This window comes from Molothrus aeneus, chromosome 1, assembly GCF_037042795.1.
Source record: "Molothrus aeneus isolate 106 chromosome 1, BPBGC_Maene_1.0, whole genome shotgun sequence".
In the NCBI taxonomy this organism is placed as follows: domain Eukaryota; kingdom Metazoa; phylum Chordata; class Aves; order Passeriformes; family Icteridae; genus Molothrus; species Molothrus aeneus.
In genome coordinates, this window is record NC_089646.1 from 54216082 (window position 1) to 54232549 (window position 16468).

The window sequence follows — 16468 nt, forward strand, 5'->3', positions numbered from 1 at the left end:
AATTAATTTCAAGTTATTGTTTTGATGAGTCATAGAAATTTCAAATAGAATTTCAAATTTCACAGATGTGGTAACTTCTAATACACAAGTAATCAAGTACATGTGTAAGAGCTTGCAGGTTACTGTATACAAAACCATGATTTAAAGACACTATTCTACTGTGCAAAAACAAGACTAGCACAAATGCAGTTGTTTGTCCCAATATTTTTGCAATGTTGCAGAAGTTATAGCTTGATTTCAAGGTTCAGAATATCACTCAGAAGCATTTCAAAGTTATTACCATTAAGTGATGCCAGGAAAAAAAAGATAAACAAAAAAAGTGCAAGCTGTTCATTTTTTTTTATAGGCAGGAATATATACTGCTATTGGATTATACATTTTTGTATGTGTCAGATACAGGACAAAATTTTAGTATCCTATTATTAAATTCTTTCTAAGGAACTGTAAATATTTATACATCGATGTAAATATGTATACCTCAACATTCAACACCTCAGTCATGTATGTGGATGCTTTTTTACTGCTTGCTCAGATTCATTCAATTTGTATGCTACATCAGCTGATGCTTCTAAGACCGTCCTGCAAGAGCATTCAATGGTTTGTTTACCAAAGGGATGTTTCCAAAGAGCACTCTTGCACTGACGATGTTATACTGATTATCGATAGCTCCTGCAACTAAATAAAAAACCAACATCATCTGTTATAACTTTTCCTTTTTTTTTCATTTCCAGTTTATAAGAGTGGCATTTTCTATTTTATTCTAAAAAAAAAATCAGACCCTAGTGTACCCATTCAAATGAACTTATTAGTTTTAGCACACTAATTCCACATTATCTAGTCTACAAATAATTTAAGCTTTATTAAAAAAAAAAAAAGCATGAAATTATGTTTTCTTTTTTCCTCTTTTTCTTTGGCCACTTTTCTACATGTTGACTGAAACAAGGTTTTCTACTTTTGTTCAGACTTAGTTTTGTGAAATTTTAAACACAATTCTGTCACATGAACATAAATGTTTAAAAAAAAAGGAAGATTTTACTATTAATAATACCTCACTATTTTGAAGTTATTTTCCAACAAGCATATGATTTTACAGCCACTTGGATAAGTTTTCACTACAACAACAAAAAGCACATTTATTTTTTTGGAGTCATTGACTACTTAAGTCTTTGAAACAATACTGTCCATCTATACATCAAAAAATGGTTTTGAGAAATTGAGGAAATGCCACATAAACAACTTCAAATAAAGAAAAACAAGCAAATTTTTGCACTCTCATTTTAGTCATGCAAAAGAGTGACTAAGTTTGAATGAACTCTTAGAAGCCCCCAGTGAACAGACAAAGCTGTTACTGACAGTGGCTAAATGATTCCTACAATTACATTACCTCACAGCTTGGTGAGGTGATGCTAACATCTGGTTTTCCAGTGTAGACCTTAACACAATCTTTTTATAAAATCTATCTTCATGACAGCCACTGAGGACTATTATTTTCATAATATAACTTTTCAATATACTGAATAATATACAATTGTTCAGTATAACAGTTATTTGTTCTGGCATTCACATATTATTGAAAAGCAGTACAAGTCCTGTGTTTTCTCCTGTCTTTCTATCTACCTTTCTTTATTCATGTTGTACTAACAACATCTGCACCTTTCTAACAGTTTGCATACCCTTCCCATTTTGATTGGTATATTTTGAGGTGTGCATGAAGTTTCTGGCATTGTACTGGAAGTATTAACCTCCATTCTACAGACACAATGTTAAATTTACTTACACTGCAGTTACTGTGATCAGTCATTGCTTAGTGCACATGTACATGATATATTTGAAGAGAAGTGCCTGCAAGGACAGCACTCAATTTCATGTCTTCTCATGTTCTGAGATGGAACATCCTATGAGTACATACCAGTAACACAACAGAAATAGACAGCCTCAGGAAACTAGGCACAAGATGTTTCAGCTTACTCAGTCAAAAAATGCTCAATTTTGGCTTTTTCCCTAATAAAAAGGACAACTCTGGTAACAATACTTGCCAGAAGTACAAACTTCTGATGTTTGCCATTGTTCTCAGTAGAAAACAAGTCTATTGGCAGAATATCAACCCTACAATAGAGTTGTGTCCAGATCATGTGGTTAGCTTTCAACAACATACTCAAACATGAACAGCTGACACTTAGTTCAGAAACTTTATTAATTCCTTGTTTATCTAGAACATGCAAGTATTGTACTCACAAGATCTGCACTACTGCTTCCAGAGTACGAGGAGCACCTCCAAACTAGAACAGTATCTGGCATTTATAATGCATAGAACAGACTTCTAACACTACCTCACTTGAAAAGGGACATTTGAGGACCACATTCCCTGCATAGGTGATGTGCAGGTAGGTGATTCAAGACAGCTTAATTAAGTGTTTATTTGACCAGCATTTTTCTGAGGTGAAGACACATGTTCTCTGTACCTCTAGAATTCAGATACTAAATTACTAATATGCGTCCTGCACTGCCACAGCTAACAAAGATCTTGGATGTCAGTGGGAATAGGTAGCACATAAAGCTTTTCTAGAAATGCATGGCATCTTTCTGCCCATTTGTAGGCAGAATGATTGAAAAACACCCAGCTTTTGTCAGATATCTTATCTATTTTGTCAGATATTCTATCTAGATAGCTTCACAATTCCCATTTTTACATAGGGAATATCAATATCCAAGCATCAGTGAGACTTCACACTTGTAGATATGGTTCTATCATCCATCTGTCAACAATGTGTCTACTACAGCTCTAGAAGTGACTACAAGTGACCATTAACAGGTTAGCATACATTGCCAATTTATTCACTGGAGATTTAGGATTTTTCTTTTTTTCTTTAATTTTCTGTTTCTTGAGCATTTTTCTTTACAAGCCTGGAGTGACATAGCTGAAGTATACAAGTACTATTATTTTCTTAGATTCCCAGAGATGACACCTCCTGCTGGACTCAGGAGGGTTTGCGTAACAGATGTGTTACCAGCAGGCTGACTTGTTCCATGCAGCAGCCAGTTTTGGGACACGGCACAAAGATTCTATGAAATTTGTAAGTTGTGCACTATACCTCATGCCCTGTGATATGCATGAGACCAGAAACAGCAGCAGCAATGGAGTCATATCCACCTCTTTGAACCACTGGACCAGTCTGACCATAACCTAAAAGAGAAAGAGAACAACTAGTAATTCAATCAAGAACAAGTAGAACTTAAGCTATTATTGCTCCTCAGCTTTTGTTAACAAGCTGTCCAGCCTGTACAACCAATGAACACTATTGTATTCTCTTTATTCCTTCACATTTCTAAGAGTAAAGTTGGATTTATCCTCTGTGGGTTGAGGATGTGTTTGATCTTAATTCTAGACAGACTTGTATCCCTGCTATGTTTCATTCCTTTTGGATAAAATTTCCTTTGTAATTCACTGTGTCAGCTGATGTTGGACTCAGATGTTATTTCAGAGAATCTACAGTATCTCTACAGGCCTACAATTGCTGTCCAACAGGGCCCATCTTGCCTGTGTTATCTTCACTCTGCCATAAGGATACCTCGAATACTTCAAACAACACTAAAATCATGATACTATGGTTTTGACACATTAAATGCTCCCCTCTCATTTCTGTTACTTTATTCCATATCTAAACAGAGTTACCTTCAAAACAAGCATTGTTTACAAAAGATGGCAAGGCCTTAGCAAGTACATACAATCTGTTTGCCAAGAGTTGGCATCAATGAAGTCCAAAATACTGAGAACTTTTACTGAACTACCTAAATATAGTTTTGTTCAGTTGTATAATTAACTTAAAACAAACAGCTGTAGACAGAAGGATGCTGTCTTATCTCTTTGCTATAGTCATCATGTTCTTCCAATAACAACCATAAAATCTTCCAATTGAGGAGGTCTTGCACAAGCAGCTGAGGAGGTCACTGTAACCAGTAACCACCATCACAGAGGATAGAAGTTAACACGGAAGGAGCAACATATTTCACTGATGGTTTCTATTAGTTCTAATAGTGGCAGAGCCCTCAATAATGAGATTTAAGTGCAGATTTAAGAGGAAGCACATTCAAAGCTATTTAAGTGCTTCTTTTTCTGATATCTCTAAGAGAAATCCCTTGGAGCAGTTACAAGATATTTGTCAAAGACAAGATTCCTAATCTAACTTTAGTTTTAAAACATTTCTGTTTAATTCTTACCTGTGAGCACAGTATTAGAATTACATTATATCAACATACACTGCAAGGTAAAAAATTCCTGAATCATCTAGATTACTTTCCATAATTTGCCTGGAAAAATCTCTATATTCAGACAGTCTGTTCAGTAGGCATGACAGTCTAAACATTGGGTTTGTGAATAAAAGCACACAACTAAAAATCATTTTTCATTGAGTTCATCCTCAGTTCATCCACTTGGACTGATACTGTTATGTGCATAATTCATAAATTACTCCTAATGTATATTACAAGAGGATGGTGATGACTGAAAACGAGTTCAGGCACCTTCTTACTTCAATTGATAAATCATACTAAGCAAAACAATATCCACTTACTACACACATTTTTCCATTATACTACAAACTATCTCAATTGCCTGATCTTTTTCTGGAGACATGAAATCCATGTCATGCAAAGCTGTGGAGGAGCTCAACTTCTACACTCAGTGTCACAGCAAGTATCAAATACTACAGCCAATTCACTGATTAATCAGTGTAGCTTCAAAACAAAAATTTTGCAAGAAAAAAATCAAAACTTTTCTTATGGTCAAATCTGTGTCACTACTCACAAGAGAGAAGAAAAAATCTACCAGTTTAACCAGTTTTATTTGAAATCTGACAGCAGCCGACTTTGAGATCCCAAAGAGAACTCATGGTATTTCCTTTCATATTTACATTCTTAAAGTTTACAGCAAAGAACAATGTCTTTAAATGTAAGAGGACTAGCAAATAAAATATACTGGATCCACCCAAAAATGTTCCAAAGAGCTCTAACTAGGCATATACCAATATCTCATTGGAATGAACTGTAGAATTAAAACCAGTTAAGTGTGTGGGGCCACTTCAAAAACAAAATCTTGCTCAATAAAAAAAAGTACTCAAAACAACTTTAATTGAATAGTGAAAAGCATATTGAAGTAAGTGAGAAACTACGTACTGGCCTCAATTACTAACAAAGAAAAGACATCTCAACACATCTACTCACACAAATGTTTTCATAAACAGCAAACATCTGAAAATTAAACATTTAGTATGTAGACAGAACAACTATACAACACTTTGAAATGCTCTTCTGGTAAGGACAAACATCCATCCCTCAAACACTAAATTCAGGAAAGGTGACAGGCAACAAGATCTGCATTTTTCTAGAGCAGTTTCACAAATAAAATTTTTAAACTCCTTTTCACACTTTGTAACATCCAGGTTTCAAAATAAAGGGTATTATTTAATGATGTTCTGGTTAAGATTAGAACTTGTATGGAGTGTTTAATTAGTCTTCACACATCACAATAGATTAAAAAGAAAAAAATACATAATTCTACTTTTGATCTGAATTCTGAGTGGACAAAGCTAGTGTGAGGACAAAATCTGTTGTCATTGGAAATGTTTCACCCCAGGAACTATGGATATACAAGATTCCCAGAGGAAAAAGTAGACTTAAGTGAGAAATAGCTATTGCTAAAAATGAAAGATCTCTTTATCCAAACAAAAATCAAAGGCTGAACATTATTTTCATGGTCAATGGATCAACCCAGTGCAGATGTTTTAGAAATAACTAGGAACACAAACACAGAAAGCTTGAAGAAGAGTCCAAAATTACATTCAAAAATATTCAGCCTGGTACACAGATTTTAAAGTAACTGTAGTATATACACATACACACATTTGTACATATACATGTGTACACAGATATACAAAAATATAAAGTAACTCCCTACAGATATAAATGCCTAAAGTTTATGTTTGTCCAAATACCCTGTGTTCTCTCATACTTAATTCAGTGTGAAAAGCAGATTTGCAATTACACCCTCAAACCTAAATATAGGCTTCTGTTAAATAAAATGTAGTTAGTCATTTAAAGTTTAGATACAGTGAAAAATACTTTAGGGTAAAGAGAAAATCCCAGTTGAATACAGAGAGAATAGGTTTAATTGTGACGGTCTCAGAAGGTAAGATAAGGCAGCTGATCACACTCCTGCTCCCCTTTAGTGGAGCTTATCACTGTAAGCTAGAGTCAATATTTAAATAGTCTCTACTAGAAAAAGAATTTATTTTAGATCCCTAAGTCCAATGTAGGTATTTTTATTTTGGGTAATAGATTTCAGACAGACAATAGAATTTAAATTTTAATTTAACAAAACTCAATGTTTTCTAAATCATTTCAGCTTGTCAGGCAGCTGGCTAGATTCTAAATCTCATGTAAAGCTTTAGATTTTTGTAAAACAGAATCTGCAAATAGCAAAAGAAAGTTGCACCACACTAAACCCCTATTCAACTCCCCAAATCTACATTCTATACCTTGTAGTAGGAAGATATGATTTCTTCTGATACCTGTCACATCCTCATGTGTCTAGAATTCAAAATCATTGCAGTATGAGCCGGTGTTCTCTACGGCAAAATGTGCAGTTTCACAATCAAACCAAGTACAAGACAATAACCCCCAGTTAGATCTCCAAGTCCTTCCTAAAAATTGTCATTGTCAAAGCATTATTTAATCTGCATAGCAAGCTTTTGAAATGGCCAGAAACAGAGAATCACACAGAATCACAGAATGGGTGGGGTTTGAAGGGACCACAATGGGTCATCTGGTCCAACCTCCCTGCTCAAGCAGGGTCTTCTCAGAGCACATGGCACAGGATGGTGTTAAGATGGTTTTTGAGTATCTGCAGTGAAGGAGACTCAACACTCTTCCTGGGCAAATTTTTCCAGTGCTTGGTCACCAGCACAGGAAAGAACTCACTCCTCATATTCAGGGGGAACTTCCTGTGTATCAACTTCTTCCCGTTGCCTCGTGTCCTTTTGCTTGGCACCATCAAGAGCCTGGCTTCATCCTCTTGGCACCCTCCATTGAGGTGCTTAGGTACATTGATGAAATCCCTTCTCAGTCATCTCTCTTGAGGCTGAAAAGGCCCAGTTCCAGCAGCCTGTCCTTTTGAGGGATATGTTCCAGTCCCTTATTCCTCTCCATTGACCTCCAATGGACCCACTCCAGGAGCTCCATGTCATTCTTTTGCTGAGGAGCCCAGAACTGGACACAGCACTCCCGATGTGGCCTCACCTGGGCTGAGTGGAGGGGCAGGATCACCTCCACCAACCTGCTGGCCATGCTCTTCCTAATGCACCTGAGGAGACCATTGGCTGCCTTGGCCACAGGGGCTCACTGCAGGCTCATGGGCAGCTTGTTGTTCACCAGGACCCACAGGTCCTTCTGCACAGAGCTGCTTTCCAGCAGTTTGGCCCCCAGCCTGTGCTGGTACAGGGTTTTTTTTTCCCCAGGCGTAGGACTGTGCAATTGCCTTGGCTGAATTTCAGGCACTGCTTTCTGCCCATCTCTCAGTCTTCCAGTTCTTCTCTTCCATCTCTCTCAAGGCCCTTTTGAAGACCATTTTCAAGCCCTCTGTGGTATCAGCCACTTCTCTGAGCTTTTTGTCACCAGTGAACTTGCTGAGGAGGCATCTGTCCCTTCATCTGAGTCACTGATGAACAAGCAAAACAATCCTGGGCCCAGGACTGAACCTTGGAGACACCACTTGTGACAGGCCTCCAGCTAGACCCTGCGCCACTGATCACAACCACCAAAGGACTATTTGCTTATTCAGCATAGTCACACCTAAATCCTCCTGTTCTGACCTTGCAGCCAAGTCTACCTTCTACATAAGAAAGTGTAGAACCTTTACTCTTTGAAGCTTTTTCTGAGCAAGAAAAATTAACTGGGTATGAGAAGTATGAAAGAACTGGCACCAGCTACTTTGTGTCAGCTTGAGGGAGAAATGGGCCTTTACTGGAGCCATTTACAAAGCAAATGCCACAGCTTTCCACCAGCAATCCGGTACCCTTAGTTCAAACAAGAAGGAAGAAAGAGACTTTTATTAATTGGAAAGTTCTGAAAAACAGAGGATGCTAAATAGAGTCAGTAAATATAAATTTGTAAATGAAAAGTTTTAAAGAATTTTCTTAACCAAGATCTCCACTATCACTCTCTATTAGTATGCAGCATTACATAGTGTATGATATTCAAAATGAGACATGCTTAATGTAACATTAAAAAATCATTATCTCCCTGTTCCTACATCTCTTTTTTTAATATTTGGGTAAATATGACAATTAAAGTTTTATATAATAAGGTGGCTAACATGTAATAGTGCAGCTCACAGCTGTTCTGAAAAGTCTCCAGCAGTTTGATGGCCAAACCTTTGATATGGAGCAACAAGAGAAGACTTAAGGTGTCTAAGAATATTTATCTAGCAAAACTGAAAAATAATCATGTCAAGATAAACAGTGAATTATAATAGCACTAAGATACTCATCACTAGCTAGGGGCATGGCAGAAGTAACTTTATGCAGGACACTATTTGCAGCTGACTGAGTATTTGTTTGGTAGAATGAATTGAAGCATACAAATTTCCTGTGAATATTGGCAATATAGACACAATGCAATTAAAGAGTCAGATTGCTGCTATTATCTGATTAAATTACATTGGTATTAATACACCACAATTCCTGGCAAATGGAAAGACTAAAAGTATTTCTTTCTCCCAGATTTTTCTAGTTAAATCAGACACATACATTAAAAAAAAAAAAAACAAAAACAAAAATAAGGACAAACAACAAAAACCAAAAAAAAACCCCAGAAACATTCTTCAACAGGAAATAAATCTTAGCTTACCTACTATTCTGGGGTTGGTGTGACATTGTGACATTTGTCCGTGATGAAAGAGTTCCATTTATTCTGAAAGTTACTTCTAACACAACAAAGCTTATAGTTCTGGGTTTAGTGTGCAGGAGCCATGTGATGGCACTCAAGGTTTGGAACATAGCACAGGAAAAATGATAATACTTTCAGGCATCATATGGGACAAAAGTTTGGGGGAAAAAATAACATGTCATAACAAACTACTATTAATTTATCCATTTTTAAATGGTCAATATATTTATTACATAAGAGAGACATAATTTGCTTTACAATCCGCTCTGAATGATTCTGTTCTGAGAAACAGAAATAAATATTATGAAGCGAGAAAGGTCAGGCTGAAGATTACGAAAAAAAAGTAATAACAGTACAAGTTGCTGGACTGCACAAAAGTGTTACTGCCCAAATTGCCAAATGTTCAAAAATGTCACACTAAATTTAAAAATGGTAGCAAAAAAAAGCCCAACCCAAACATGTTTCCAGAAAGAACTCTGTTAGGAAAACAGACTAATGTGTTCTTACAGGTTTAGCTTTCTAATACCATGTCAGCTACATTTTTGCCAGACAACAGTGGGATTTTTAGATACATTTATGGCAGACATTCTTCATAAACTTCTAGAAACCAGGCAGACCAATTAAACAACTTTGTCCCAAACAAAGTTTCATATGTCTGTAGGTTCTATGCTATTCCAAGATGTGTACAGAACAAACCATATTTCCTTGCCTAGGAGTTACTGATGATATGATGACAGAATTCCTAACATGTATGAAAAAATTCATTTTGGCTAGGAGCTGCCTGAAAGCATCTGGGATAAACAGGCACTACTGTGTTGCAATATCATAACTTTAGGAACAATCACTCCAAAAGAAGTATTTTTATGTAGGTTAGTTTAGATTCATTTGGGATTTTTATGAAGTTTAATAAAAATGTTTCTCCATTTCTCAGCTTGTTGTGTATTTGATTTGTATTTCATGAAATTTAACAGCTCAGGATAGTGGGTCACAAACAATTTGCACCTTCAAAAAGACAACTGAGAAAGAAGTAAATGTCACAAAATTAATAAATGCACAGAAACTGGAAAGGAGGAATGAAAACTCATTCAACACCTGAAATTGCTACTGTCACTTCTTCAATACAATGTGCTTTCAAGCTAATGACAGCATCATAATTAAATCTACAGGACAGCCTGAATATGATTTTCTGTGTCATAAAAAGAAAGGTCAGCATTTCTCATTATGACCTGTGTTCAAAATATTTGTATCACATGTGCAAGAAAACCAAAAGCCATAATTTCTGCACTTCTTCATGATTTGATAGCATGATAGAACTTTATAAGGCCAAATATAAAACACATTGTACTAAAAGGATAGGAAAAACCAACATGGAGACATGTTGTCAACACAGACCAATTCCCTGTAGTTCAATTCCCAGATGACAAATGACATTACAAAGTCAGGCTGTATAAGATATTCTGAGCAAAACATAGAAAAATATGTTCAACATAGGCATTTCTACAAATAGGAACTAAACATTGTCACAAATTCAATCCAGATAGATGGCTATCCCTGCTGAATAACAAATTAATGAGAAACACCTTTTGGCTTGTTCTATTGCCAAAAGAAAATATTCAATTAAAGACAGCGTACATCTTTGCTTAATAAAGATTAATGAAACAAGCAGAAGAACACAAGCAATTCTCTGCGATGACAAAAGCCGAAGTTTAACAGACGCATTATAAGAAACTTTGCAGTGTCAGAGCTGCCAAATGCGTTAGCAAAACGAGTAACGACTTTCGGAAAATGCTTGCCATGTGTTGGTCAGAAGAAAAGGAAGTACAACTTCCTGAATAGGCAGGCTTACAGGAGATCAGAACAGATACAAGAAAGGTGAAGTCAGAGCAAACTGTCAAGAGAGATGAAAGAATGTTAAAAAAAAATAAGCCTTAAGTCAGCAAGTATAAAATCTGACCAATCTGATAAAAACATTTCATTTCCCAATTGATGATTGCAAATGCGTACAATATTTATTGCTTTTACATATGTTGATTTAGACATTCTAACCCTGTCTTTTGAATGCAATCAGGTGTTACAAGTAGGAAAGCATAGATAAAACAAAATTATTAAATCAAACACAAAACTCTATGCTAAGATTTAGCTACTGAAAGACTAGAAGAGGACCACTGGCAGAGCCTCTGCCAGTTGTTCAACTCCATTCAATTTTCATGTGATCTGGGTACCCAGCCTCACACAACTCCTATTAGGGCACCAACCACTCTTCTGGGACACAGTCACAGACCATTTCAAACAAGACAAGTTTGGTTTTCAAAAGGCTTTTAATCAGTCTGCAAAATTCTAGGTCATATTTTCTAGCTTTATACCATGCCAAATATAAGTTACATGAAAGCAGTCCTTCCCTCCATAGCTCCAAGCATAATTACTTAAGAGATGCTATCTCTTTTGCAAAGTCAGTGAAAGTTTAAATTGTCACTCTGAATTTTAAGGCAGAAGAGCTTCCCCATCTGAGTGGGGTCACTCTTCTACATGATCTAAGAAATGAAATGTGTCATGATGACCATTTCTGAAAATAAAGTTTCAATTAAAAGCTTTTAGATGACACTGAGATTAGGTACTCAAACTTTACCTCCCACCTTAAAGGAGGCTGATAGACACCCAAATTCCCCATTGCTATTCTGAGTTTACACAAATATTCCCAGCTGAACACACTTAAAAGTAACAAATCATTCCTTGTTCCATGCTTGGTACAGATACAGCTGATATTAGGACTACAAATATTTATATAGTGAAAGCTAATATTAAAATAGTGAAGTGAATTACTGCCAGCAATGTAGCAATGACATTTCCCCAGAACATCCAGGTTTCAAAATTTGCACAGAAATTAGTTAAATGCTGAGGCAAGCTGTCTGTCCTAACCTCTGTGTGTCCTCACCTACTTTGCTAGGACTGCTCTACCCACTCAATTCTGCCACCCTATTATGACTAAAGTAAGGGAGCAAATGTTTGTGAGAAATATCTGACTAATCTGGAAATCAATCAGGAGTCAACAGAAAGACACTACACTTCGGCTCAACAGATATTAATAATCTTACTACTTCTTATAGTGAAAAAAATCATGTAAAATTAAGAAGTACCTGCAGGGTGTATTTTCTATTAATATTTATGAAGCTATAGCCAAGCAGTATAGTGTTAGGATAGCCTCAGAGAAGTCTTTTGATAAGGACATGATTATCTATGATCCCATGACAGAAATGTAAGGTAATTACATAATTATTTCTCATCTGAAACAGGTGATGTACGTTCTAAAGTGGATATTACCTGAACAGACACCCATTTGTTGTGACTGTACATAGTTATGTTGACAGAAAAATCTGTGCAGCAGTGTGCAGTGAAGGAGCTGACTCTGACCAAACAGTTCCCCTGGGGGTTGCATGTCCGTGGCTGATCCTGGCCTCTCCCTCTAAGATCAAATACATAGTGCCTCAGAAGTTGGAAAAGCATATTAAATGAACTCAAAATCAGTATCAATTGTTTTTTTAAACTTTCCAAAATTTTCCTCAAAAATTTTCAAAACCAGTCTATGAAGTTTAATTCCCAAAGAGGATTAAGTCATATGGAATGCAACATAGTCTTCGAATCTCAGGCTGTCATTTCAACCCTTTCAATAACTTAATAATAAGTGATATTTTTTGAGCCTGATTTTAGTTCTCTTTAGTCTACACAGACAAAATATTTAAACAGAGAAGATATGATAAAATACCTGGTCTGGAAATAAACATATTTACTCTTTTAAGTTTTAAAATTAAAAGAAGTTCAATTCATTAATGAATTCATTCCCATATATTTTAAGATCATTATTTTAATTTTACAGAAATACAAGAAACTGACAAACAATCATGTATTATATGTTCTGAGCAGGCACATGATATATAGCACCCCTTCTAATTGTAGGAAGAATATAATTTTATATGAATAAGCAACTTGTAGTTGCAATTCCATAAAATAATTTTGGAAGACGTAGTCTTTTAAAAAGTTACAAAATTTTGGCCTCCAATTTTCCTCCTGAAATGGTGGTCAGGTCACTGTAAGACACAATCACAATGGCACTAGGTATCCTTATCCTGACTTTGCAATACCCACAAAGACTCTCCTGGAAAAGAAAGCCATCCTCTCTGTTAGAAAGCTTTCATAAATGTTTAATAGGAATCCTTTTTTGCAGAAATTTGAAGTTGCTTCTTGTCCTATGTATAACAGATTATTCTTTCCTCTTTACAAGAACTTTAACTTACAAGAAGACTGTTATCCACAAACCTATTCTCATTACATCCTTACTTCACAGTAACATTTGCTACTTGCTATGTCAAAGTTTTCCCTACAAGACAACTCACAGATCAATGGATTTAGATGTTGGCATAAACACTGAGATACAAAATGCTGTTAAATGATCAGGTACATGGAAAAGTTCCAGATTCTGACACTATCTAGTTTTCTAAAAATGACAAAAACCATGCTATTTTTCAATTGTTTGTGTCTTCTACACCCAAGACTGTTTTTTTCCTGTTTGCTAGCTACTGACAGTGTTTTATTTTATAACAGTATTCTAAAAACACAAGTAATGAAAACCTTATGCTTACTTGGAAAACATTTTCAGGTCAACAGCAGCTACTTTCAGTCTTCCTACAAATCAAACAACACCCACAGACAATACCGTGGAAGGGCACAAAAAAGACACTGGATCTTTTCACCATTTTAATTAGTTATACTTGCTTCTTTGGTGAAATCACAAAGCCTCACCATTTGAAACAATGAAACAAACCAAACAAAGAAAAACTCCTGCAATTGTCATGAACTAAGTCCATCAGGCAAGGAAAAAAGATTAACAGAACAAGATAAAGCAGATAAGAATGCTATTAGACAGGAGATTCCCTAAAAAATAACTCATTTGGAAACAAGCAGAGAAATTTTTAGTAATAATAAACAAAATATTTCATGATCTCTTCATGATCAAAGTCTTCTCTTTAGACTATGGCAACTCAAACACAATACTGCTTTACAAAAGCCCGCTGCATGGCTTCTGAAGATGCCTAAAATCTTCCAGCTTTGTTTCTGTTAACTTAGCTAGGCACCAATCCAAGCATAATAGCTACTGAAAAATAAACATTAAACCATCAGTAAATGTCTTCACAGTTGTACTGTGCTGTTAATATCCAGGATTTTCAGTGTCTAATCTGTTTTCATTCACTGTAAACTAACTCAGTGTTAAATCTTACAGCTCACAGGCTCTCTGTCTGATATTGCATTCTTCATTAGGACAGAGTCCAAAATTCTGAAGTTTTTTATTTTATACAAAATACTGCTACTTAGATGAAAGAACAAGCAATAGAGTGAGAAGGCATAAGAAAAGCATTACTTTCATGCACTGCTGAAAGTCAATACTTAATATTAAAGCAAAGAAGAATTATGACTGGTTCATTAAACTTTTTATATGTTTCATACTGAACAAAGAATGGGAACACAGTGTTTCAGAAGAGAACTTATTTTCAACTGTTTCTTGTTCCTAAACTCACAGTATTCTGGACATTCAGGCTATGTGTGACTGAAAAAATAATAACAGAGAAAACAGCTAAGCCCTCCTGCTAGGATGCTAAATGCCAATACAAAAGGGTAGCTCAATCATTTACAGAGAAAAAAAAAGTTAATGCACTCTAGCTGCTGGTGGTGTGCTGATAACAGAAGTAGCAAAAAGTCAAAGACTTAGTGTCAGTCAGCTAAAACACCCACCTTCCTGAAGATGTGCAGCAGATGTGAATCCTGCAAGGATAGCAATCCAACCAACAGAAAAGGGATTCTGTCAGCTCCCATACATTTCTCAGTTACCCTTTTCCAATTTGCCACCTCTCAGTCTCTACCCCTTTCATACTTGTTTGTGTTACTGATACATTTTAAAAGTTTGGTCTGTGTCAATGCCAGAGTCCTTTATTATTTTTGAAGTAATGGCAAAACCCTGCAAGTATAGTGCAAATGCAGCTTTCCAGACCAAATTGTACTTCATACTAGAATGCACAACCATTTACAGAGATACATTTCCAAGAACAATTTTACCAGCAAAAGAAATGTTTTGTCAATATAATAACGTATTTGCTAATGCTTCTGCCAAAATAACCAAACCAGGCAGTGTTAGCACCTCTTAACAATCCTGTCCAGCACAGCTGTGCTGACAGAAGTCTGTTGTATAGAAAACAGCCTCTTGCTCAGTTCTAAAAAGTTTGTCAACCAGCTGAATTTTATAGAATCCTCTTTTGAACAGACTTGTTTTGGCCTATGCTAATTTTGCAAGCAGTACATAAACCCACCAGCAACAAGAATGTGCTTTAAGTAAGAAAACTAAGTCTTGGTTCTTCATCTTGACACAGCACAACTACATTAATCCTATAGAAGGAGATACCTTGAAGTTTGTTTTTATGGTAAAATGCCCAAAAAATGCAGCTTTGCAGTATTTATATTTCAGTCACTCTAGAATGGAATACACATTTTTGTGTATGGTACAGGTTAAAAAACATTGTTGCCATCACCATTAGAAAAGCATAAACACTCCAAATTCAAGACCATTTTGTTTCTCCTCCAATCAAGAACTACCAAACATAATTGCTCTGCAACACACCTCAGTCAAATCTTGCTGGTTCACATTTTACTCCGCAACCTCTTGGCAACTCAGGTTGTCCAAAGGGGTTGTTAAAGCATATTTAAAGGGGTTTAAGCATAGAGCACCATGGAAATATGAAAACAAATGGAGACAAAAAGACCAGCTAGCTGCATATTCTGTCTCCAGAAACAAAGATATATGACAAGATGAAGAGGCTAAGCCTAATACTACTCTTGAGTACTATCCAGGTTCCAACAGTTTATAGCTGATAACCTTCTTGATTAAGTAGATAAAGTTAATAAAAATTTCCCAAATCAACTGCTTAGGAGTAAATACACAGAAAACCTTTGCAATTTTCAGTCACTTTAGGTAGGCAGACACTTCAAACTTACCTAATCATAAGCAAAAAATCAAACCAAAAAGAAAACTGAATATTTTGAAAAACATTACAATACTTTTAACACACAGTCCCAAAAAATTCAAATTCTATGAATCAGGCTTTTAAAACACATGGTTCTTAAAAAGAAATATGAAAAATATGTGAACAATAAAAGCAGAAGTAATTCAAAGTAGCCCCATTATTTGTCATCTGTCTGCAAGTCAGATCAGCAGTGTAGTCATTGTTTCCCAGTCTTCATCACGATCATCAGGATTATTTTTCAGTAAAAGTAGATATCAACACAAAATAAACCAACTCTTCATTAAAAAAACCCACCAAATACATTTCTAATCTCAGTAAAGAGAAAAAAATAATCCTAGGTCTAATAGACCTATTTAATGCTTTTCGTTTTTGTCTAGAAAAGCATGAGGTAAACACCTCCTTGCAGATGGATCACCTTTGATACAAAACAGCTGGAAATATTTAGGAGATGTTCAAAAAGAAGA

The 16468-nt window shown here is 35.7% G+C and overlaps 1 protein-coding gene across 3 annotated transcripts in view; it reads right to left on the minus strand.

The window, feature by feature from the left end:
- SUGCT (succinyl-CoA:glutarate-CoA transferase) overlaps nt 1-16468 on the minus strand; it is a 316585-nt gene that overhangs the window by 274132 nt on the left and 25985 nt on the right. For all 3 annotated transcript variants that reach the window (XM_066544754.1, XM_066544736.1, XM_066544744.1), the window contains one exon: nt 3093-3184. In XM_066544754.1, coding sequence (XP_066400851.1) covers nt 3093-3184 — 92 coding nt within the window. The remainder of the gene's footprint in view (nt 1-3092; nt 3185-16468) is intronic.